General features: G+C 41.3%; 1 protein-coding gene across 1 annotated transcript in view; it reads right to left on the reverse strand.

Annotated features, from left to right (window-relative positions):
* Nucleotides 1-24,064: 24,064 nt before the first annotated feature.
* The window catches only part of ERAP2 (endoplasmic reticulum aminopeptidase 2), a 50,657-nt gene continuing 47,943 nt past the window's right edge, over nt 24,065-26,778 (reverse strand). The window contains 2 exon segments of the mRNA XM_066276810.1: nt 24,065-24,208; nt 25,353-25,434. Coding sequence (XP_066132907.1) covers nt 24,065-24,208; nt 25,353-25,434 — 226 coding nt within the window.

A 26,778-nucleotide genomic window follows, 5' to 3' on the forward strand; every position in this document is an offset into this window, starting at 1 on the left:
TATTAGAGTCACAACTACTAACTTTTGTGCACAAAGTTTCTTACACTTACATAAAAGATAATCAAAAATAGAAATAATTGAAGCTGCATCTTGACTCATCTTAGCAATAAAGAGTTATATGCAGATATATCAATTAAAAATAAGGCTCATTCTTTTTCTTAAGAGATAAATAATAAATAATATGTCAAAAATTTTAATATATTTATGTTGTTTTGATCAATTGTGCATCAATAATGATTATAATAATAGTAAAAACATAAGATTTTAAAAAATACTAAGCCTATGGTCACTGGAAATTAAATTATTTTTATTTTCATCTACATACTACATATTTTGTTTCAGAAAATTACAAGTTAAAGATATTAAGCCATAAATTATATGAGGTTAAAATTCTGGGAGGAAGTAAAGTAGGGAAGAAGAAAAAAATTCAAACTATTAGAAAAAGAACATATTCATTTTTTTAGTGTAGATATGATAGATACCAAATCCTCATGACATTCACATTCCACTGGAAATATTTTTAAATGTAATTTAAGAGCTTTAAGTATTAATTTTTACAAAATGCTGGAAATCATTTTATTTGCTGTTAATCCAAATTTGGAGGGACCCGAAATATGGAAGACAGGAACAAGGTCCATTGTTTACACATCAAAGCTTTATTGTCTAGCTTGGCCAAGTGGTGGGAACGAGCTGGCCCTTTGTTCTACTTAGTTTTTATAGTTTTGTAAGTGGGAAGTACAAAAGCAAAAATTGCAATTAGGAGCCCCTTACCGCTATTGGTTATTGTCATATGTCCTTTAACATGATAGGACCACGTTCAATTTGCAAACCATACATCATTTTGGAGAAAACAAAATTTACAAGTCAACATAATGGTAGAAAGATGTCTCTTTACATATTAAAGGCTTTCCTATATTATCTAGCGTTTATCTGCTATCTCTCTGTCCACATGCATTTACGTAGGAAAGGTAGTTTCGGTGGGGACAAATGCCCGAAAATGGCTCATTGCTATAAGACAGGGGTCTCAAACTCGCGGCCCGCGGGCCGCATCGGTCCGCCCACCAATTTTGTGTGGCCGCAGACTGGCCTGCAGACTAATCCACAAAGTTTGATTAGTCTGCGGGCCGCACAAAATTGGTGGGCGGGCCGCGAGTTTGAGACCCCTGCTATAAGAAAAGGTTTATTTTGGCTTTTCTCTTCCTGCACCTGGCTAGCCATTCACCCCTTTCCCCACAGGTGTGGTGGAATGTCTGGGAATCCATGTTTTCCTTCCCTTTGTATTTACAATACAATGCCAAGGGCCATCCTGGTTATGCCAATCACACAGTACAGAGACTATTCTCACAATTTCTCTGCACACCTTAACCCAAATTAATAAAATGTTCTCCAAGCCTCCTAAAATATTAATATTAATTCTGTAGCCTTTGGTACTTTACAACACCTGTGGGTGAAATGGTTCAGTGGCTCCTCATTTGCCACTATTTATAGTATCAAAGTATTTTAGATAATTAAAATTTAGGTGTAAATAAAAAATTTTTAAATGTTGGGAAAGTACATAGTTTTTCAAAATTACTTGACAGGACTCAGCAGCAAAAGATATAAAGACCATCAGTTGGCCAGCAGTAATCTGCAAATGTCTACCAATGATGTCTGGATCTGCAAATCTGCAAGTTGTCTGCATTGTTAAATGGGTTGTCACAACTACAGAAGGTTCCAGCCCAGCCAGAGATTCTTATCCAGTAGCCAGGAGGTGTACCACATTCCTGAGATTGACCAGGAAGCCCTCAGGGGGATTCTGATGCCAGTAGTCCAAGCACTGTAACTTGAGAAGTACACTTTGATCCAAGCTTTCTTTTTCCGCAGTTTTAGGAAACATGGTGGCTCAGAGGTGTAGATTTATCTATGTGCATGTGTTAGCAATATAATAGTTACTTGCCTTGATATTTCAATTCCTAAATTTGTGAGATAAAGCTCCCCAGTTTTATTACTTCCTTACTGCTGTCCAATTATTTCTTCCCAAAATCCATCCATGAAAACAGCATAAAGCCATGTAAGAAGCCATAAAATCTGTAAAGCCAGTAGCTGCGGCCACCATCGCAGTCGCCTGGCCCATGCAGGTTTGAATTTGATTAGGACAGACGGTAATGAAATAACTGAGCCAAGAACTCGTGGGCTATTAGCTTTAATCCTAGCTTGCACCTGGCAGACAAGAAATACACACAGTGGGAAAACACTTTCCTTTCCATTCAGGGCTCCCAAAGCCACTGACTTAAATGAGTCTCCTAGAATCAAAGGTTTCTAGCTCACCAGACTTATTCGCCTCTGTTTCCCATCTCCTTCCTTCTCTCTGCACAAACTGGCTTCTCCTTCAGCACTCCAAATCTTGGCTGCTTCTCTCCTCCATGTGGCCTTTCTCTGCTCTCCTCCAGCATGGGCTCCTCTGCCCCATTTTATAGTGTAGAAATCAAAACCTTTAATCCAATATACAAACAAGGAAGTCTCTGATATAAAGCCACTTATCTGAGGCATAAATGGGATTCCTCATGAGAGTGCACCACCTCACATCATGCAACAGTCAAGGGTGTGGGGAAAAGCTTAGTTTTGAAAACATCTTAGTATTAAAAGGGTGGGAAAGGCTAAGTTTTAAAACTAAGCCTTAGGCTATAATGACTTTGCTGACTTACAGCCTGTCTTGCACACCCAATGTAAACTATAAGCGAGCAAACATATACATCATATTTGCAAACTTATTTGACCTACACTGTGGAAGTTTATTCAGTGAATAGATATTCACCTGTAAAGCCAGTAGCCAGGGCTACCATCACAGCAGCCTGGCCCATGCAGGTTCGCATTGGATGCGGACAGTTGGTAAAGAAACAAAGGAGCCAAAAACTGATGGGCCATCATCTTTAATCCTAGCTTGCACCCGGTGGGCAAGTAAAAACACACACTGGGCTCCAAAACCCACTCACATTCAGTGCTCACAAAGCTACTGACTTATCCGAGTTTCTTAGAACCAAAGGTTTCTAGTTCACCAGACTTATTCACCTCTGATCACCATCTCCTTCCTTCTCCCTGCACAAACTCTGCACAAACTGGCTTCTCACTCAACACTCTGCCATCTTTGCTGCTTCTCCTGGCCTTCTCCACGTGGCCTTTCTCTGCTCTGCTCTCTCCTCTAATGATAATCTCAGGAACCCAGAGAGCAAGCTCCCGTTCTGCCCCTATTTTATAGAGTAGAAATTAAAACCTCTTTAATCCATTATACAAAATAGGCAAGTCTCTGATACAAAGTCCACCCCACATCTAAAAGGGTGGGAAAGGCTTAGGCCTAAAACCAAGCTCCAGGCTACAAGCATCTTGCCTGCCCACAGCCTGCCCCCAATACACATTAATATCACCTGGGCGATGGCTTCCATGTAGACAGCGCCATCTTTAACAAAGTGAGCATAATATATTTTATCTGCCCAACATCACCTCAATTGCCTTCCACCTGAACATTTATTTATTCATTCATTCATGGCCTTGATTGGGACCTGAGGATCTGAAGAAAAATTAAACATGCTCTCTACTCTCAAGTAAGTCTCAGTCAAATGAGTGATTCAGCCACTTGAACCAATAATTTTAATTCAGCTGGTAAACTTCAAAACAAAGAATAAAAGGCTTTAGAAACACAAGTAATGAGCTACTAACTCTACCATTGGTAGTCAAATAAGTTTGTAAATATGATATATATGTTTGCTCACTTATAGTTTACATTGGGTGTGGAACACAGGCTGTAAGCCGGCAAAGTCATTATAGCCTAAAGCTTAAAACTAAGCCTTTTCTGCCCTTTTAATACTAAGATGTTTTCAAAACTAAGTTTTTCCCCACACCCTTGACTGTTGAATGATGTGGGGTGCACTCTCATGAGGAATCCCATTATGCTTCAGATAAGTGACGTTGTATCAACGACTACCTTGTTTGTATATTGGATTAAGGGTTTTGATTTCTACACTATAAAATGGGGCAGAGGAGCACATGCTGGAGGAGAGCAGAGAAAGGCCATGTGGAAGAGAGAAGCAGCCAAGATGGCGGAATGCTGAAGGAGAAGCCAGTTTGTGCAGAGAGAAGGAGATGGGGAACAGAGGCGAATAAGTCTGGTGAGGTACAAACCTTTGATTCTAGAAAACTCGGATGAGTCAGTGGCTTTGGGAGCACTGAATGGAAAGGGAAGTGTTTTCCTACTGTGTGTATTTCTTGCACATGGGGTGCAAGCTAGGATTAAAGCTAATGGTCCACCAGTTCTTGGCTCCATTGTTTCATTACCGTCTGTCCGAATCAAATGCAAAACTACATTGGCCAGGCGACTGTGGTGGCCATGGCTACTGGCTTTACATTTGGCGTAGTCAGCAGGATTCAATACAGATCGGTATGGAACCACCACCACCTTTGAGTGGTGGAGTAGAGGACTGGCTGCTGTTATGGTTCCCCATGGCTGTCTTTTTGGGGGCCATAGGCTGGCTGACTTTTATAGCCATGCGTGAGGAAACCAAGAGCTCTGTGGATGAGGCTGCCTGAGACCTGCAAACTGAGCAGTAGAAGGAGCTGGAACAAATATGGGAGAAAGAGATGCTGACCCTGGAGCTGAAGCAAGCACCGGAGGAGGCCGACCAGGTTTGCGAGATTCACTTGGAAATGGAACAGCTGCTGGAGAAGGAATCACAGGTTTGTGAGTTGCAGATTGCCCTGGACATTTTGGAGAGCCAGCAGTGGCAGGAGGCCGGGGCTCAGGCTGGGGCCAGGGCTGCAAGGCCCATGGAGCAGAGGCAGTGGCAGCCCGGGGCTCAAGCCCAGCAGTGGGAGTTGGCATTTTCTGTTCCTCTTTGGAGGATGAGGAGAATCAGGCTGGAGTGGTGATCCACAGTCACCAAAAGATGAGAGCCCTGTAGCAAGGAGTGCCTACTACACCTCTGGTAAGTCTGCGATTTTGGGACATAGGGGTGGATGCTATCATTCTCTCTGGAGCAGAGATGGAAATGCTGACTGCCATTGCCACGTGCTCCTCTTTGGGACAGTGTAAGACCTGCCAGAATGGCAGGGATGAAGGGGTTGGCTGAGGCCCCATGTGTGTGGACTGATTCCTGGACTTCGACCAGAGTGGGCACTGGTTCCTTTGTTGGATGGACTTACGGATTTTGGACAGTGTGAAGTACCCTGATGAGGTTGGGGGGCGGCTTTGCTGGAGGCCATCCCTTGTCCCAGAAAGCTTTTCCCATGGCTAGAAAGAAGGCCGAGGACATTTTGTGCTTTTGGCAAAGTGCTCAGAGACTGGTGATGTGTACCTTTGTAATTGTTGAAATTGTATAATTTGTCATGTTGTAATTTGTAAAAATGTGCCTAATTTCCTTGTGCAGGAATACTTGTGCTTTAGATTGTAAGTGAGCAAAAGGGGTGGAATGTTGGTCAAATAAGTTTGTAAATATGATATATATGTTTGCTCGCTTATAGTTTGCATTGGGGGTGGGGGACAGGCTGTAAGCAGTTAGGGTCGTTATAGTCTAAGACTTAGTTTTAAGACTAAGACTTTCCCACCCTTTTCATACTAAGATCTTTTCAAAACTAAGCTTTTCCACACACCCTTGTCTGTTGTATGATGTGGGGTGGTGCACAATCATGAAGAATCCCAATGTGCCTCAGATAAGTGACTTTATATCAGAGACTACCTTGTTTGTATATTGGATTAAAGGTTTTGATTTCTACACTATAAAATGGGGCAAAGGAGCCCATGTAGGAGGAGAGCTGGAAAAGGAGAGCAGAGAAAGGCCACATGGAGGAGAGGAGAAGCAGCCAAGATGGCGGAGTGCTGAAGGAGAAGCCAGTTTGTGCAGAATTTGTGCAGAGAGGTGTAAAGCCAATATCCACTGCCACCATCACAGCTGCCTGGCCCATGCAGGTTCACATTGGATTCAGACAGATGGTAATGAAACAACAGAGCCACGGACTGGTGGGCCATTATCTTTAATTTTTTTTTTATTTTTATTGCTGACATGTAGAAATGTAATTGAACTGTATATTGACCTAGTTGACTGAAACGTCTCTTTCTTTCTTTCTTTCTTTCTTTCTTTCTTTCTTTCTTTCTTTCTTTTTTTTTTTTTTTTTTGTATTTTTCTGAAGCTGGAAATGGGGGAGAGACAGTCAGACAGACTCCCGCATACGCCCGACCGGGATCCACCCGGCACGCCCACCAGGGGGCGACACTCTGCCCATCCGGGGCGTCGCTGTGTTGCAACCAGAGCCACTCTAGCGCCTGAGGTAGAGGCCACAGAGCCATCCCCAGCACCCGGGCCATCTTTGCTCCAATGGAGCCTTGGCTGCAGGAGGGGAAGAGAGAGACAGAGAGGAAGGGGGGGGGGGGATGGAGAAGCATATGGGCGCTTCTCCTGTGTGCCCTGGCCGGGAATTGAACCCGGGACTTTTGCATGCCAGGCCGACGCTCTACCACTGAGCCAATCGGCCAGGGCTGGGCCATTATCTTTAATCCTAGCTTGCACCTGGCGGGCAAGTAAAAACACACACTGGGCTCTAGAACCCACTCATTCAGTGCACACAAAGCTTCTGACTTGAGTTTCCTAGAATCAAAGGTTTCTAGCTCACTAGCCTCATTCTCCTTTGTTCCCCATCTCCTTCTCTCTGCACAAACTCTGCACTAACTGGCTTCTCTTTCAGCACTCCGCCATTTTGGCTGCCTCTCCTCTTCTCCACGTGGCCTTTCTCTGCTTTCCAACCTGCTCTCTGCTCTAATGATAATCTCAGGAACCGAGAGAGCAAGCTCCCGGTCTGCTCCATTTTATAGTGCAGAAATCAAAACCCTTAATCCAATATACAAAATAGGCAAGTCTCTGATACAAAGTCCACACCACATCAAAAAGGGTGGGAAAGGCTTAGTCCTAAAACCAAGCCTCAGGCTACAAGGATCCTGCCTGCCCACAGCCCGCCCCCAACACACATTAATATCACCTGGGCAACGGCTTCCACATGGGCAGTGCCATCTTTAACAAAGTGAGCATAATATATTTTACCTGCCCAACATAAGGAGATGGGGAACAGAGGTGAGTAAGGTTGATAAGGTAAAAACCTTTAATTCTAAAAAACTTGGATGAGTCAGTGGTTTTGGGAGCCCTGAATGGAAAGGGAAGTGTTTTCCCACTGTGTGTATTTCTCGCCAGCCGGGTACGAGCTAGGATTAAAGTTAATGGCCCACGAGTTCTTGGCTCAGTTGTTTCATTACCATCTGTCCGAATCAAATACAAACCTGCATGAGCCAGGCGGCTGTGATGGTGGCCGTGGCTACTGGCTTTACAGCCATGAAGTTGGAAAAGTTTCACAGAGGGAGCAATGAAGCTAAGTTTGAGCTCAAAACAGCAACATGGTGGCCCTGGTTGGTTGGCTCAGCGGTAGAGCGTCAGCCTGGCGTGTGGGGGACCCGGGTTCAATTCCCGGCCAGGGCACATAGGAGAAGCGCCCATTTGCTTCTCCACCTCCCCCCCTCCTTCCTCTCTGTCTCTCTCTTCCCCTCCCATAGCCAAGGCTCCATTGGAGCAAAGATGGCCCAGGCGCTGGGGATGGCTCCTTGGCCTCTGCCCCAGGCGCTAGAGTGGCTCTGGTCGCAACAGAGCAACGCCCCGGGGGGGCAGAGCATCGCCCCCTGGTGGGCGTGCCAGGTGGATCCCGGTCCGGTGCATGCGGGAGTCTGTCTGACTGTCTCTCCCCATTTCCAGCTTCAGAAAAATACAAAACAACAACAACAACAACAACAAAAACAGCAACATGGAGGAGAACTGAGTAAATCACTCACTACAAGCACACACATACTTACACAGAAAATACAATTTGAAATACAATTCTTACACTGTCGGAGTTAGTGCAGACTTTATAAGTTAAGGGCATAGCCTCCCAAAAAACTGCCCTCACTTCAGACCTCAGTCACAAGATTGAGGATTCCCTACCACCCATACTGCTGACCAACTGGCTATAAAGTCAAGCATTCCCACAACCTTCTCAGGTTTGATAATTTGCTAGAATGACTCATAGAACTCAAGAAAGCACAATACTTAAAATTACAAATTTTATTATTGTTGGGTAGCAATGTTTCTTAAGTTTGCTTGATTGTATTGGGGTGGCACCATGTGTGTATAGTCTATGCCAGGCTGCCTGTGCTTGCCCTCAGGGCAGCAGATTGCAAATTGTGGATTGCCTTGGTGCTTGGGAGGGTAAATTGTTTGCTACTGTTTGCTGGAAAAGAGCCTCATTCCCCCCCCCCCCCCTCCAGCCTGTTTTGCTGTGAGTTCAGGGATAGAGAGCTGAAGGGCTTCTATCTTGTGGCTTGTGGGGGCCTGTGAGTCTGGAGAATGAGTTGTGGTTTTGGGAGCCCTGAATATGAGGGAGTGCTAAGGCTGGTGGGGTTCTGTTGGGCAAATAAGTTCGTTTAATGTGTTTTTAGGTTTGTTCATTTATAATTGAAATTGGCCTGGGCAGCACCACGTGTATGTATTCGGTGAAAGGGCAAGGTGCTTGCCCTCAGGGCGGCAGATTGCAAATTGCAGATTGCCTTCCTCCTTGGGAGGGGCCATTGTTTTGCTAATATTTGCTGGAGAAGGGACATTTTCCCCAGCCTGTGTTTTGCAGGAATAGGAGTGCAGATGTGGAACCAGAGCTTAGGGCCTTTGGGCGATCTGCTGAAGCTGGTGGGGGCCTTTGATTCCAGGAGGAACTGGAGAAGATTTTCCAGGTTGTGGAACCTGAGAATGGATCAGGGCTTTGGGAGCTCTGAATGAGAGGGAAGAGGTCTTCCCTGTGTGTTTGCTTGTCCGCCATTACGAGACTTTAATAAACGGAATGGCTCACCATTCTTTGGCTTCACTGTTCCAACGAGAACCTGCATGCCACAGCCATGGCTACTGGAGCTACAATTATGAAGAATACAAATCAGGAACAGCCTAATGAAGAGACACATGTGCAAAGTCTATGAAGGTCCCAAATGTGGAGTTTCTGTGCCTTCAGGACATATCGCCAGTAAGAAAAAAAAAAGCCAGATAAAAGAAAGAATTGAATCAATATATAAATAAATACTGCTTTAATGCATTCCTAAGAACCCCTATGTTTCCAAGAGTGAAAACTCCCTGTTCTGCACTATCTGTCTCAAAACCTTAAGCTTTCTATACAGGGACTCAGTGACTTATTAACCCAACAGGGTGCCTGACACATCATTGCCAAGCTATCAGAGCCCCCTCTTTCTGTTCATCAGCCCCAAATTACACTTTCTTACTCCCCTGGGAGCAAGCTTGTTCTGACTCTGGAGGACATGTCAATTCCTTTATTTCCACTCTTTTTTACCTTTTCCAGAATGAATCAGGGTCCACTTCAGAGCTTATAACATAATATAAAATATTAGTCTGCCATACAAGTTAGTGTAAATGTCTATATTCTGACTTAGCAGCAAGTGACAAATATGGAAAGATTTTACTTCTCTGAGATTTTTAATAATGTTAACTCATAATCTTGAATATGGGATACTTTTAAAACATACTGCTATTCAGTTAAAACAGAATCTTTTTCTGATGTGTTCTGGCACTGGTATATTTTAAAAAGTTCCAGGTGAGAAGTCCCGGGTTCGATTCCTGGCCAAGGCACACAGGAAAAGCACCCATCTGCTTCTCCACCCTTCCCCCTCTCCTTTCTCTCTATCTCTTTCTTCCCCTCCAGCAGCCAAGGTTCCATTGGAGCAAAGTTGGCCCTGGGCGCTGAGGATGGCTCCATGGCCTCCACGTCAGGTGCTAGAATGGCTCTGGCCACAACGGAACAATGCCCCAGATGGGCAGAGCATTGCCCCCTTGTGGGCATGCTGGGTGGATCCTGGTCGGGCACATGCTTCTAATTTCAGAAAAATACAAAAAAAAAAAAAGTTCCGGGCTATTATAATGTATAGTTTTGATCCACTGGAGTAGCTGTAACATTCATCACAGTCTTGGCTGGGTACATAAATTCACACCTATTGAGGGCATGTGTCATATCTCTTAATTTCTTAATTGCCTAACCCTGGTTAAAATACAAATATATTATCTGAAAGGAGGTAGTGACTGTACAGAAAACTCTTGAGTGGCTGCCCAGTTCATGAAAGCCCTTTCTCTTGGGGCACCATTGATATATACATACAGGGTTTGCTATATCCACATATTATAACCCTACCCTCCTGGCCATACATAATTAATACAGAAGTGGATACTTACACTGTATCAGTCCAATGATCTCTCTTTGGAATCTGAAGTTTGGAAAAAAGTCAGAGTTAAGTGGTGGTGTGCTAGTAATGCTTTTGGTAGCATTTGCCAATGCCCTTGGTATAAATACCAAGGAACCAATGTCATCTCATCTGGTGTGCAAACCTCTTGAAAAGTTAACAACTGGCTCTCCCAAGCCACTGTGAACCATCTCCAACACATCTATGGACATGAGTCACTTTAAAGTCAGCCCCTCAGTTAAGACTCAAGCACACCAACTACCCTATTTCCTGCATTTCCCAAGGCTAAGAAATGCAACCCCTTCTTAATTCCTCTGAGACACCCCTCCTTTCATTTTCCTTCCAATAATTCTTTTGGCTGCCCAAGCTAATCACAACTAGTTTTTGATGTGTCATAAAAAGAACAAAAGCACCCAAAACAATATGGTTACTGATTGACTGAGTAACATTGTAGTTTGAGTGAGTTTCTCAGATGCTCAAGTCCCTGGGAGAAGTGGGAGCATTTAGAGGGCAGACCTGGTGGGAGTCCAGCAGGGAAGCACTGAGCATCCAGGTCATAGCTCGAAGACACTGTGCTTTCGGAGAGGTGAAAGAGCCACTCACAGGCAGAGTGGAGTTCAACGGAGTGCTAAAACAATGCTTATTTTCAGAATTCTGCTCAGCGTGGCTTCTGGAACTCTACCTCTTTTGGAGAGAATTGCTCAAACGTTTTAAAAGAACTATTGATCTATAGACTGTGGAAGCTGAGTTTGTTTATTGATAAGTACTCATCTTTTATCTTACAAAGAAGCTGAGATACTGCAGCTTCGAGGAGCAGGTAAGAGAGGCAGAGGAGTCAGGGATAAGAAAGGGGTAAAAACAATAATGCCTGAGCCTTGTCCCAGGTAAACCTGGGCATGAAGGCATTCCAATCCCCAAAGTTTACAAACCTGTCTACAGAACGGTGCGTATATTTAAGATTCCAATCTGTGTGTGTTACTGAGATAAAAGCTAAGCTCTAATGCTGATTATCTACAATAGAGTGCTAAACTGGGAATAGAAAAATAGATAAAAATAAGGATGTCCGTGTAAAAGTAATATTAATTACAGTCATTTATTCAAACGCCTCACCATCTGAGCTTAATTATGTTGCAATTTATTAACTATATACACATTAGTAAATATTCCTTATAAACTTGGCTTACTTATAAAATAATGTTCTTGATATTACTAGTCTAGCAAAAAATCAGGCCACAATTTAATCCCTGGAAGAATCCATGCTTGATACACATTAGCTGATAAAACAGGAAGGTAATAGGTCACAGTGATGCTTTTACCAGGATTCTAACTCAGTCATAAATAAGCAGAACCCACAGGAGATCTCCAGGAACTTCAGAGACCATTAAAGCTGACCAGCGATTATACAAATGTTACTGGTCCAGTGGTTCTTAAACACTGGTGTTTGTCAGAATCAACTGTGAATCATGCCATGTGCAAAGGCTCAGGGTCTGTCCTACTCAGCAGCCTGGTCCTCTGTGTTGCTTTACTGTTTTGTTTGGTGGTAACACATAATATAACTACCCTGGTCTATTTACCCTTCTACTCTCTGTGACCAGTGGTTCTTAAAGTTTTCTGCATATTAGAATGAGCTGGGGAACTTTTATTGAATAAAACCCTGACATCCAAGGCAGACTTCATACCAATTGAATCAAAACCTTTGTCAGCGCGTCAGTCCTTTTTATCGCTACCGAGATGGCTGCTATGTGCTGTCATGTTTGAGAACTGGTGTCCTTTACCTTTTCCTCTTAAACTTTAACGTGCATTGAATGTCCTGGGGGTCTCGTTAATGTGCAGATTCTAATTCAGTGGGTCTGGGGTAGGCATGACGTTCTGTATTACCAACCAGTTCCCAGGAGGTGCCATTGCTCCTGGCCCGGGGTCACACATTGAGTAGTAAAGTTGTGCGTGACGATTTATATTTTGTTCTATTTCTGAAACCCCCAGCATCTCCTCCCAGCTAATCAGAAAATGAATCAAAGTTCAAAAGTCAAACCTGTAACACCAGCAGGACTGATACATGAATAAATGGATTCTGATGAAATTGTAGCAAGTGCAATTGCTTTATGCCGTGTGTCGCTCTATTCTCAATTTTTAACTGTCCCTTTAATGTAAACACCATACTTAAATGTGTTCTGATAATTAATTTTATGACTTCCCAGAATGTGTTCCACAGAATGCCAGGACAAGATCTTCTACCATTCTGTTCAAATAACCCCAGAGAGAGCTGCATGCATTTCTTTTTCTTGGAGATTTATATTGCATATTGGTATGTGACTAAAGACTGATGGAAAACGAAACTTCAGAGTTAGACTTCTCAACCCTTTCTAGGCCACTGCTTTCCCAACTATCCGTCTGTAGAAACCTTCCCTTAGTCTACCCCGCCCCCAACTGCCACACATAATCATCCCGTGTGCAAATTTTGTAAAATGCTGCTCCAGAGTTACAGAGCCAATCACAGAGGTTGAGGGGTCAGAAAACATTTTGGTAGGCTCAATTTCTTTCACTATTTTTTATACTTCATAACTATTTTTTTGAATTTCTTTTGATTGCCTTTATATTCCCTCAAAAACAGATACTTGAATATGTAAATAGCACCCATGAAAATTATTTCTGATAAAAAAAGGGTTTCAGGTTATTAAAAGCCCAGGATAATTAAATCATGGTCTATATTTAATTAATGCTTTATAATAATTAAATGAACTTTTCTTCTAATTAAAGATATGACTCTGATAGTTGATTATGTGAGAGTAATTTCCTAAGCAATAACTCTGTTTCTGTTGAGGCATCAATTTGAGAAGTGGGCGAACTTGGCTTCCTTAATCAGAGTGCAGTAGGCCTTGTATTGTGTGTCTCTTTTCACTGGCGGAGAGTGAGCAGGGGCACCAGAATCTCGAATTAGTTAGATTGCAAACTAATCACCAAGGAAAACAAAAATCTAGAGCCCTCTGTACACTTGGTCAGTGTTCAGCACGGTCTACTACTGGAGTTAGCCTGGACTGCTCCATTGATAGGTAATGTTAAACACTTTTCTGATGCTGCTTCTCTTTCTTTTCCCTGCCTGGCTCCTACAGGTTTGTATCCGAACAACCAACAGGCATGCCACAGCAGACCTACCCACAGATGCTGATTTTACTTTATGGAAGCAAGCCAGGAAAATGAGTACAATCCCTGTTTTCTGGCAATTCGCCTTCTGAACCTTGGAACTAGAGCGATTACGATATAGGCCACACGAGTACTGAAGCAGCACATGCACAGCCAAGAGGAGCCAAAAAACACAACTGTGTGCCTTGTGCTGGGGCCAGCCGTGCATGATTACTCTGGCTGAAAATGGCAATGAAATTTTAATCTTTTTCTCATGAAGGCTGAGGCATGTAAGAAAAAAGAAATACAGAGAAGAAAATAATAGGAAGAGGAAAGGAGACCAATGGCAAGGGCAGCACTGATTAGGAACGGTGATGTGGAAAGCAAGCAGCAAGTTCTTGGAGAGCAAGGAATAAGTAATAAATGCACTCAGCATGGTTCTTTCATGGCAGGGGGCGAGGGGAGGCTGCTGGCCCTCCAAAGTGCAATGAAGGCACTCACTCATTTGTTCATCATGCATTCCCTCATTCCTTCGTTTGCTCATTCAACAAGTACTACTTGCTGAGTTTTCTCTGTGGAGGAAGCCTAAACTTGACTCACTTACAAACTCTCACTTTTTAATTTTTTTATTATTATTTTTTACTGTGAGCCAGGGAGATTAGATTCCCTGATTACTCCTTGGGCATTACAACTTCAACATGTGAATTTTGGGTAGATACAATTAAACTCATCCTAACAGCATTTTTTTAAAAAGAAGTAAGATTGAAGATAAGTACCAAGAGAGATTTAAATTTCATGGATAACATCAAGAAGTAAGAAAAAACAACCCACAGAATGTCAGAAAGTATTTGCAAATTATTTACCTCACAAAGGGTTTTGTTGTCTCGAATATAAAAAGAACTTTTACAACTCAATAATTAAAGACAAATAATCCAATTAAAAATGGGCAAAGAATCAAAAGATCCCCTTTTCCAAGCAAGTTATACAAATGGTCAATAAATACATGAAAAGTTGTTTAATATCAGTAGCCATGAGAAAAATACAAATCGGAACCACAGTGAGGTTCCACTTCATGGCATGGCTAGGCCCAGGAACTGGGTGGCTAGACTAAAAAAGCCAGAGACTAGTAGACGTTGGCAAAGATGTAGAGAAATTGGAAATTTCCCATGCTGCTGGTGGGAATATAAAACAGTGCATAACGCCGGCGAACAGTCTGGCAGTGTTTCCGAAGGCTGAATGTAGAGATGCCAAAGGACCCAGCAATTCCACTCCTAGGTATGTATACAACCCAAAAGAATTAAAAATTTCTCTCCACGCAAAAACTTGAACATGAATGTTCATAGCAGCACTATTCACAATAGCCAAAAAGTATAAACAACACAAGTGTTCAAAGAAGTCAGTTATAGAAGACCATATATTATATTATTTCATTTATGTGAGCTGTGCAGACTAGACAAATCAATAGAGACAAAAAGATTAGTGGTTGACTAGGACTGATGGGAGGGAGGAATGGGAAATGACTGTCAATGGGACAGGGTTTCTTGTTAAGGTGATAAAAATGTTCTAAAATTGTCCCTGATTATAGGTGCACAACTCTGTGACTATACTAAAAGCCAGTGCCTTTGTGACTGGGCAAGATGCTTAAGCCCCTGGGTTTTACTTTCTCCTTTGTAAACTGAGGGGTACCCGTTTTAGGGTTATCCTGAAGAAAAGATGGACGAACAAACTGAAAGTGCTTTGAAAAGAGACTGGCACAAAATAAGCACTTACAGCTTATTTGCTATTAATTTTTTTTTTTTTTTTTTTTTTTACAGAGACAGAGAGTTAGAGAGAGGGATAGACAGGGACCGACAGACAGGAACGAAGAGATGAGAAGCATCAATCATTAGTTTTTCATTGCGCGTTGAGACACCTTAGTTGTTCATTGATTGCTTTCTCATATGTGCCTTGACCACGGGCCTTCAGCAGACTGAGTAACCCCTTGTTCAAGCCAGTGACCTTGGGTCCAAGCTGGTCAGCCTTGCTCAAACCAGATGAGCCCGTGCTCAGTCTGGCGACTTCGGGGTCTCGAACCTGGGTCCTCCACATCCCAGTCCAATGCTCTATCCACTGCGCCACTACCTGGTCAGGCTGCTATTACTTTTAAACGTGAATTATGCAACTTTAATACCATGTAGATTGCACGCAAAAAAGTTTAGACTCACTGCCTGACCTGTGGTGGCGCAGTGGATGAAGCGTCAACCTGGAACGCTGAGGTCACTCACTGATTTGAAACCCTGGGCTTGCCTGCTCAAGGCACATATGGGAGTTGATGCTTCCTGCTCCTCCCCCCTTCTTTCTCTCCCTCTTCTCTAAAATAAATAAAGTCTTAAAATTTTGACTCACAAAGTATAATGCGAGAGCAAACAAGCTTAGATAATGCTGACCTATTCCAAGCTAATCATTTAAAATAGTAATGTCCTGAGAAACCCAAGTGTTTGGTGTTGAGTTGATGTATAAGTCCTGAATCAGATGGAGCCTCCCTGGGCCAGGAAGAGGCAGGGGTTGTGGGTCCTGCTTCAGCCATGAAAACCATAGGCCCTTTTATATTAAAGTCAGAGGGTACGAAAGATATTTTGGGGAATGATATCTAGCTGGAATTTTTTTTGACTTGCTGTTTCTAGGAAGATATTTCCACTCCTGAGGATACAGATTCAGTTTTCATTTTTCTTTATTTCTTACATCTATGCTGAAATAGAGCCCACGGTTCATTCCCATAAAACGTGTCCTTCATGTTTTTGTTTATTTTTGAGCATGAGAAGGTCCTGTAATATTTATGCATAAAATTACACTTGACTGTGATTCTTGGCTGACTCTGGCCTTACACAGATGCTTTTCCCCTTCTGGCTGAGAGCTGCCAGACCAGCGTTTGTGGCATGCCTACTTGTACAGAACACCAAAGAGAACCTAAAACAGGAGCCGAAGTTCTGCTTTCAGGCACTTAAAATACATTGGGCCCATCAGCACAAGCACACAGGATATATACATAATGCATAATCCACACAACAGAGGCAAAAAGTCATGTACCTGCAGGACCAGCCTGGGGCAAAATGGCCAAGTAGGCTTTTCTCTGGGTTCCCCTAGGTCCCATTTTTTATTTTCTACCCTCATTTCTAGGTGCTGCCTTGCACAGTCAACAAATATTTGTCAAATGTCACCTGCATGCAACACCCTAGAATAAGTGACAGATCCTACCCTCCAGAGCTTCCTACCCGACCAGAACTTTCTGGGGTATTGCCCTGACTCTGGAATCCATTCCCCCGCCTGCCCACCCTAATCCTCTCCCCCAGCTACAGGGTCCTCTGCTCTTGTTAGGGCAAAATCTATGAAGCTTTCTTTCTTGACAGCTCTTTTTAGATTTGGATGTGTAAGTGGGGTGTCACTCTTTCTAGGTGAGACGGAGGAGCCAACTGTGTATCCCCTTGGCATTCAAAAACAGTTAGGCTTCCCAAAGATCAAATAATCTGAAACTGAAAGAATAATATGTTTTTCCTATTTGGCAATGACTTTTCTAGAATACGGAACATTATTTTTAAAACGGTGCTTTGATCAGTAGCATCGTGACTATTATCTGTATATAGACAAGGCATCACTTAGAACAAAAATAAGCAAATACCAACCTTTAAATGCTATCCATCCTCTCTCATTAGACAACAACTTATTCAGTGTAGCTATGTGACCCGAATGCAGTCCCTGGGAGTGAGTTGAATTAATTTACTCTAGGCAGAAGGTCTGACAGCTGTGGACTCTGTCAGGTTCACATAGATTGTGCACAGTTGTTTCAGACCAGATCTTTTCTTTGATCCTTATCATAGCCTGTTTACCGTTTATCAACTAAAATTTTCTGTTTGTCCTTTTAAGATTCCTGCTTTTAGTTTTTAAGTCTATATCTGGAAGTATGACTAGGAAGAAAATAAAATTATATACCAACAGCCTTATGCCACGGACACAATTGTTTCTCTTGGAGCAAAAGTTCTTCGTCCCCATTCCACCTCTTCACATGTTTGAGTTTTTAGAATGTTCTACCTATCCCTTTCTCCACTCCAACTTAATGTATCAGAAATGAGTGAGAATTTCCAAACTCAATTTACTAAAAAACACTTTTAAAGGGAATGTTTTCAAAACTTAAATAATGTCCTTTGTATCTTTTAAGTCTTAGATAATATACTCTGCCTACTTCAATAAGGTTTGTAATTCTAACTCAGTTATTGTTTGGATGACTGAAGGGACATGCCAGGTTGTATTAAATGGGAATTCCTTACAGAGACATGAACCTTTATATGTTGTATTAAAAGAAAGGAATATGGCATAATTCAACAGAGGGAGGCATGAACTTTGAAGTGTGGGAAATCATATGTCTAAATACCTAAAGATAAGAATTAATGAGTCATGTACCAAAAATAGAAAACTATTTTTTGGTTTGTTTGTTTTCTTTACTTCATCTCAGAGAATGGTAGAAGATGAGGACTTTTGAGGAAAGAAGAACAAATTGTAAAAAATCTTGAAGTAATTGTGGCAAAGTAAAGTTTGCAGGAGTGATTGAGACATACATAGAAACGTTTTTCTATCTTGTTAGTCAAATCAGCATTTCTCAGACTTTCTAAACCATTTCTCCCTATGAATATTGGAAAATTTTCTTGATTTAAGTTTTGAATAAATGATCTGTTTATACTGCTAGCTTCTTTTTTTTTTAATACTTTTTCTTTTTTTCTTTTTTTTATTCATTTTAGAAAGGAGAGAGAGAGGGAGAGAGAGAGAGAGGAGAGAGATAGAGAAGGGGGGGAGGAGCAGGAAGCATCAACTCCCATATGTGCCTTGACCAGGCAAGCCCAGGGTTTCGAACCTGCGACCTTGGCATTTCCAGGTCGACACTTTATCCACTGCGCCACCACAGGTCAGGCATACTGCTAGCTTCTTAAGTGTGATACACTTTATCCACTGAGCCACCTCACCCGCAGGTGTTGTAAGGTACCAAAAAACTACAGAATTAATATTAATATTTTAAGAGGCTTGGAGAACATTTTATCACTTTGGGTTAAGGTGTGCAGAGAAATTGTGAGAATAGTCTCTGTACTGTGTGATTGGCATAACCAGGATGGCCCTTGGCATTGTATTGTAAATGCAAAGGGGGAGGAAAACATGGATTCCCAGACATTCCACCACACCTGTGGGGAAAGGGGTGAATGGTTAGCCAGGTGCAGGAAGAGAAAAGCCAAAATAAACCTTTTCTTATAGCAATGAACCATTTGCGGGTATTTGTTCCCACGGAAACTACCTCTCCTATGTAAATGCGTGTAGTTAACACGTGTGACTCTGGACAGAGAGATAGCAGATGAACACTAGATAATATGGGAATGCTTTTTTTTATTATTCATTTTAAAGAGGGAGAGAGAGAGAAGGTGGGGAGGAGCTGGAAGCATCAACTCCTATATGTGCCTTGACCAGGCAAGCCCAGGGTTTGGAACCGGTGACCTCACCATTTCTAGGTTGGGAATGCTTTTTAATATGTAAAAGATATCTTTCTGCCATTGTGTTGACTTGTAAATTTTGTTTTCTCCAAAATGATGTATGGCTTGCAAATTGAACATGGTCCTATCATGTTAAAGGACATATGACTATAACCAATAGTGGTAAAGGGCTCCTAATTAAAATTTTTGCTTCTGTACTTCCCACTTACAAAACTATAAAAACAGGTAAAACAAAGGGCCGGCGCGCTCTCCCTCAGATTTCTGTTTGGAGTAGCTGCCGCTTGGCCAAGCTAAACAATAAAGCTTTGGTGTGTAATATACGGACCTTGTTCGTGTCTTCAATGTTTTGGGTTACTCCGGATTAGGTTTAACATAGGCATCCCACAATTAAATTTATGAGAAATCAAAACTACACAGTTCATATGGCAAACAAACTTCCTTAATAAAGAGCCTCATATGTAAACATGTTAGGAATTCAAATATTGGAAAATAAATTACTATGGCTTCTGAGCATATGCTAAACTAGGGAACCTGGCTGACCTTCTTGCTAAAATAACTAAAAATGTAGAATAAAGTATATTTTTTAATTGCTTTAATGCATTGATCTTCTAGAATGTTAGTAAGGAATACTCACGTATCAAAAAAGAAGCGAAGGCAGGAACTCTGAGGGTTAAACAGAGGGTGACAGTAGCATTCACCTTGAGGGCACCTGAAGCTTTAGTTTTAAGTCTTTGAGAGTGGGGTGGGAATGGGGTGGACAAATGACAGAGCCTGGGCCTGCCCAAGTTGGGGAACATAATAGAAACCAAATTCAGGTATCATCTGCTTATAAAAGGCTCAGCTGAAGCTAAAGGATACAGAAAAATTCAAAGTAACAGGATACAAAAAGATTTATCAAGCAGATACCAACTAAAAGAAACTAGTGGCATAGTTATGTAAACTCCTGGGGGAAAAGTATTAGTACATGTAAGAGATTAACATTTGGTCCTAACAAACACATGATATAGGGGCAAAAAGAAAGTGAATTAACACCCCCTTTCAGAAGACAGTCTGGCACTAGCTATCAAAAATTTAGATCATATAAAATCTACGCTTCAGCCTGCAACCCAGTCTTGAATCGTCCTTTTCACCTTTCTTCCTTATGACTGGAAGACATGATTTTGATGATGATGTTGTAGAGTAACCAGTGAGTTCCACAGAGACACCAAGGTAGGTTACAGAAGAAATTTTAGAAGGAGCTTTATTGCCAGCAACATGCACGGGGCATTTCAAACTCAAATCACACAGCCATGAACACAGTCCTAAGATTGCCTTTAAAGACAAAATCACATACTGGTTGGGGAGGAAAAGAGGGAGAAGGTGGTACAATGTCATTAATCTTACTAACAAGATCATTGAATTTTACTGTCTTGTTACAATGTTTACCTATAAGATCTATCAAACGGAAAAAACATTTCTACACACTAAGACCATAAGATAACACAGTAATGATAAATGTTTTGCATACCTGTAAAAGACATTCCCAAACCTCCTAAGATTTACAACCTATCCCTGTCTCCACAATAGTGGGAAATGTTTAGTTTAGGATAAGGGGAGAAGCTAAATGAAGTTACTTTTGCTAAGAGTGTTGGGGTTAGCTTATTAGGAAGTCTAAAGCTAGTCCTTGCTTGCTTATTTTACAAGGTTTGAACATACAAATAATTTCAAAATGATGATTATTAGAAAGCATATAAAATGTTACAGAATACAGGTTTTCATGCAAGGGGGCAGGGCTCTTGATCCCTTTTGCTAGAGCTGTGATGGCGAACCTTTTTATAAAAACCGCCCACTTTTGCAGTGCTGGTCAACCTGGTCCCTCCCGCCCACTAGTGGGCATTCCAGCTTTCATGGTGGGCCAATCGCAGCACTATTTGGTTGCTCCGCTACTGCCCACTGGTCTAGAGGTATAGGTCACTCTCATGACTCCAGGATGGGAGGGTGAGTCAAGATTAGTGTAGGAATTTTTACTTAAGGTACATAAACATTGTGTCCTAACGGCCTTTAAGAAAGGAGAAGAGAAAGGCGTTTTCAGATAGGTTCTATATTCTTTGTTCTGTCTAGCAAATGGCATCAGTCCTTCCAGAGAACTATAGGAAATAGTTAAACTATGACTGACTTTTGCCCCTGCAAGGTCTTGTTCTTGAATTCTTCTTGTTTTTTCTCCCTCAGAAAGGAGGGGTAAGGAGGCCCGACTCTTCCTTCTAAAATACTAATGTTAACAGTTTTGCAGTTCCTGGCACCTTATCACAATATTAAGGTTTTAGGCGGCAAACAATATAATGCATGATAAATAAATTCTGTACATGTAAAAGCTGTAAACAATTCATGTTGAAATAAAAAATAGCAACGCATGGTTAAATGAAAGAAAGAAGTCAATAATGAATGCAAGTAAAGGAGAGTTGTAGAGTAAAAATGTGGCCATTCTAAACAAGCTTGTGCTTGGTACATATTAATGTTCAAGTAGAAAAATAGTTCCTACGACTATTGGAGGTTCCACTTGTGGTTTGGGATAAACTCCTCCCCAACTCCAAAAGCAGAACAACAAAAAAACCCCAAATCCCCCAGGAACTTCCCTCAAAAAATCAAAATCTCTGGCAGTAGTTCCTGGCCAGACTTGCTTCTCTGGAACTTCAAATAGACCCAATGACACTCTGCAAAAAATAAAATGTAGAAGTGTGAACAAGAGATAGGCCAAATTCTTGTCATGGTGGTCAGTTCGACTCTTGAGGGCTGAAGTATTTCCTGTACCCAAACAAAGTCTGGAAGGGAGCAAGTGACTTGTTCCGGGCCTGCTGATCTGGAAGGTTCTCATCCCAAGAAGGCTGCAGAGACCACAGAGTTCCTCGCCGCCCCCCTTGCCCCGTGGTCTCCGTGGGGAATCAGGGACACACAGAGTGGTTATGTCTGCTCACTCTATCATCTATTCATGATGTTGTGTATAACACCTTTTTCACAATTTGTTCATTTGGGGTACAGGAAAGTAAAACTAATTTTAGCTAAGTCTTAGTTGGTGCTGGGTGTCTGGCATCTACCATAAAGCTTTTGAAATATCACACTAATAAGTACAATATAATTCTTACTTTAAAAAAACTATTTATTAAAACATTATTGGTACATCAATTCTCATGTTCATTCTTGTTAAATAATAAAATTGCTTCTTTCTGTACTCAGTTCTTAAGAATCTGAGAAATTACAAATACAGTTAAATAAGGAACAAAAAGGAGGAAAATTAAAAACCTGGAAATTTATGGTAGATCAGGTACTGTACAAAAGAAAGAACTGTGCTTATTTATGGAAATGTTGATGGCACAGTTTCATTGAAACTTCAACACATTTTACTGCTTATTTTACATATTATCTTGGTGGAAAATAACAGTACTCTTTACTCTTTCAGTTTCTGTATGCAAAAGTACGTATAACTCCAGAGAGATATCACTAAGGTGTTACACGGACCTTGATAGAACCCTGACCAGGTCAAATCTAGAGTCAAAGACGTTTCAAAGATTCCAAGAAATGATTTGAAAACAAACTTAACAAAATGTGTATTGGGTCATGCCCATGGTGCATCTAAACTCTACTGTCCCTAACTGAGGAAAGTCTATAACCCTTCATAATGTCACTCCAAAGGGAATTGGATAACACCGCCGTCAAGCCTCTGCCCCAACAACCAGCTTTTCTTAATTACCCAGATAAATTAATCATTTCTATATTGATTCATCTTTCTAGAACTTATTAATACTTTTATACTGATTCATATGTGGGATCATGAATTTATTAAATTTACTACCTATATTTTAAGCGATGTTTTCTTTATTCTAATACTTTATTTAAACACTTAGGAGAAACATTTAGAAAAGCATTTCCAGAGATCGAGGTTTCCTAAAAAATATGAATAAATACTAACACTGGGTTATAAAATATAATGACACATTTAAATATTTACATTAAACCACAATTTAACCCAAATATATAAATATAATTCTGCAACTTTTATTTTAAAATGCAACAGTGTATGGATTAAAACGGAGTAGTATTGTCTTTCTCTCCTGTATCCTCATGACAGACTACAGATTTTATTTCATTTGGAGATGACCTCAAAAGGTGATCTTTGAGGCTCTTCATGAATGGGAGGCTCAAGCCAAGGGCTCTCTGGGCCTCCTTGATAAACCCTGACATTCTAGCTTCTAATAATCTGATATTTGGTAACAAGAATCTTTGCTTGGCCCTGGCCGGTTGGCTCAGTGGTAGAGCATCGGCCTGGCGTGCAGGAGTCCTGGGTTCGATTCCCGGCCAGGGCACACAGGAGAAGCGCCCATCTGCTTCTCCACCTCCCTCCCCCTCTCCTTCCTCTCTGTCTCTCTCTTCCCCTCCCGCAGCCAAGGCTCCACTGGAGCAAGGTTGGCCCAGGTGCTGAGGATGGCTCTGTGGCCTCTGCCTCAGGCACTAGAATGGCTCTGGTTGCAACAAAGTGATGCTCCAGATGGGCAGAGCATTGGCCCCTGGTGGGCGTGCCGGGTGGCTCCTGGTCAGGTGCATGCAGGAGTCTGTCTGACTACCTCCCCGTTTCCAACTTCAGAAAAAATACCAAAAAAAAAAAATCTTTGCTTTCCTGATATTTGCTTTTATATTTGCTTCAAATTTTCCACAAATGGTAATAATTAAACTATTCAGGCTGAGTTGAAGTGGGTGAAGAGTGATAAAATGACTGGATGCAAATAAAAGATTTAGTTTATGAATTGACTCTGTTTTCATGGAGATAAAACTGGTTAAACAAATTCCAAGATAGTAAGCAAGGTTAAAAAGCAGCAAAGCAAGAGGGGCATAATGTCAGGCAATGTAGACAGTTTGTGTTGCGGCTAAACTATCACAGCTATATCTATGTGTCAATATTCACATCTCCACATATCTCCATTATCAGAAGGTTTACTTTTAAATAGGCTACTGAACTGGCCTTACCTGACCCCCAGTGTCACATATCAGTCCGTTAGAGACCATAGCAGCTGCACTGGTGGACTTCTTGATGCTTCTTACTGGTTAGACAAAACACCTGGCACTGTGACTTGAGCTTTGCCAGTTTCATGCAGACATAATCTGCATCTGATGTGCTCTTTCTATTGACCATTCAAATCCTAACCAGTAGCCAAGTCCTCAGAGTGAGAAGATTCTTCTCCAGCCATTTAATATTTTTGGATATGGTTTCCAGAACAATTTGAAAAGTATCCACGTGTGATCCTTGGGTTTTAAGAGATTCAAAGAACAGTTCCACCTGAAAAATAAGCAAGAAATGAATTACTGACATGGTTCAAAAAACACGTTCTCTTCCGAAGAGTTTCAAATGGCTTGCAACTTATAAAAAGACAGTGCACGCATTTCTCTGCCAACCTTTAAAAGGTTATTTTCATCTTCTCTTTATTTTTTCTTTTTTTTTGCATAATTGTTACTTTACTTTATCTTCAAACAATAAACAAAAACAGACAGGAAAGATAAATCTTCATCTTACAAGTCAGCACACTCTGGGTGAAGAAATTGTGATTAAGCCAAGTCATAGAGTGAGCTGGATTAAGTTCTAGACTTCTGAATTTTGCTTCAAAATTTCTTGTGGAAAGAATATTTAAAACACTAGAATGCTTTTTAAAAGACAAGTAGAACTACCTACATTAGGAGTTTAAAAAAAGAACTTTTCTGAACTCTTTCAAAGTTCAATATAATTATTCCTGATGACACAATATGAACAACATAATACAAAAGGACTCATCTCTAAACCTTTTTATAAATTTTGTAAGATTTTAGTCCTTTGCCTTCCACATACTTGCTACACGTGTAGCATGCACCGGGTACGAGAACAGACGTCGGAGACTTTCAGGAGTATAGATGTTTCTTTATTGGCCAGTTTAACCTGCGCAGGGGCGAATTCCCAGGTGTCCGGAGACACCGTACTCACAAGGAGCTACAAACGGGAATCATGCCTGGTGCTTACAGCTAGGTCCTTATATATCCTAAGTAAGCAAGCATTCATTATACAGAAGCAGATGTGGCAGTTACCTATTCACTAAAGGGGTCGCACACAGCATAGCAACAGGGGCTGGGTCTAGCTCATTGGCGAATTTCAAACATAAACTTCTGATAAGGGTCTCTGACCAATGGAATGCAAACGTTGGTCTTCCTTTGTTCTCAGCCTTACAGGGTCCCTATCATTACCTCCCTGTCTCTGCTCCTACACTCTGGCAATCCCAGCACACTTTCCTGAATCTAACATTTTGATCTTTTCTTGGTCCTTACACATGACATTAGATAAATAACTCATTTTCTTCTACTAAAATGAGAACTTTAAACCAGACTGCACCTAAGTATACTTTCAATTCCACCATTGAACATTTATTGTAAACTATTAGCTATAGAAAGTCACAAACCTCCTGCAACTCATCCTTGGAAGAAAAATGAGATGCCGTGCCAGAAACGATCAGTCTCATGGCAAAGGAGCCCAAATCAAATCTGAAAAAAAGCAAAGGATTTAAGTAATTGAAATATGGACCTTATGTTGATTATATCATATTTTTTAGATGTATAACATTAATAGCTATATGATAAGCTTGTGTATAATAATAGGTAGTATTAATTACCATAAGAATAACTGATATTCATCCAGTAAAACCCCAAATCTATGTAATTTATCAAATGTGACCATAAAATTAAAATGTAGTAAATCCTTTTAAGAAAACCTTATTTAGCAATGTTTATATTTAAATTTCTGTTTATGTTTAAAGCATCATTTTCTACATTTTTTTTATTATGCACCCATCAGTAAAGGTTTTTTGACCAACAACTTTCCAAATTACAGTACATGTCCATGTACTGTTGTATGTAGAAAAGAAAATTTAAATAGCATAAAATATATGTGGTGATATTTTCTTCTTGCATGCTAATGCATTATCTTACAGACTTCCTCATCTCATGTTGAACACCACTGTGTAGAAACATTGTATTTATTAGGGCAATGTTACTAGGTTGAGCTCTCATTCACAACCACAGACCACATCCTTCACCCCAAAGTCTTTTACAGAGCATTTGTACCACAGGTCAAAGGGATATGTGCTCCATAGCAGAGCACAGATATGTCTAAGAAGCGACTCCAAGTCTAGGCTCTGCACATGGTCAGGCAGGGGGATACTTTCCACTTACAAAGGAAACTGACAGCATTGCAGAAAAAGCCTGATCATTTCAGAAGGGAACTGACAGTCTGCAAACAACCAAACCAATGGTTCCAGTAGGGTTTTAAGGAAACACATTTTTTTAAAAAGCAGTTTCTAGCTGTTTGGTTTCATATGATGTCAACCCATTGAAGATTGGGAGAAGGGGGGGATGTACTTTTTGCTTACACAAAGCTATCTGGGAGGACTCGGAGTCCTGTATGTCAAAGATACGAGAGGTAAGAGGAATGGGGGATAACTGACATCAGAGACACTGACACTAAGATAACAGAGAAAATTACACAGCTCTCTCATTCAGGATATTTCCCATACAGTATTTCACAAGTGACATTTTGGATTTGGATGAGCAAATAGCTGAGCATCTTAGCAGGGAGTTTGTTGTGAGAGAAAGCAACGAGATCCTGTCCATTCGATGCAATCTAATCGTTATCGGTTTCCCCCCCTGGGGATAGTTTAGGCTGAGGGGCAATACTGGAGTGAGCCCCAGTTCTCCCAAAAGTTGGATCCCAGAACAGACTCAGAAGCAATCCGGTTTTGGAGGAGGGCCCCCAAGACACTTCTAATCAGATTTCTTTCAACCACTCTATGTTCCCTGCTGTGCCACTTTTACAGGGGATCTGGGGGGTGG

Source organism: Saccopteryx bilineata, chromosome 4 (genome assembly GCF_036850765.1).
Source record: "Saccopteryx bilineata isolate mSacBil1 chromosome 4, mSacBil1_pri_phased_curated, whole genome shotgun sequence".
NCBI classification, from domain to species: Eukaryota; Metazoa; Chordata; class Mammalia; order Chiroptera; family Emballonuridae; genus Saccopteryx; species Saccopteryx bilineata.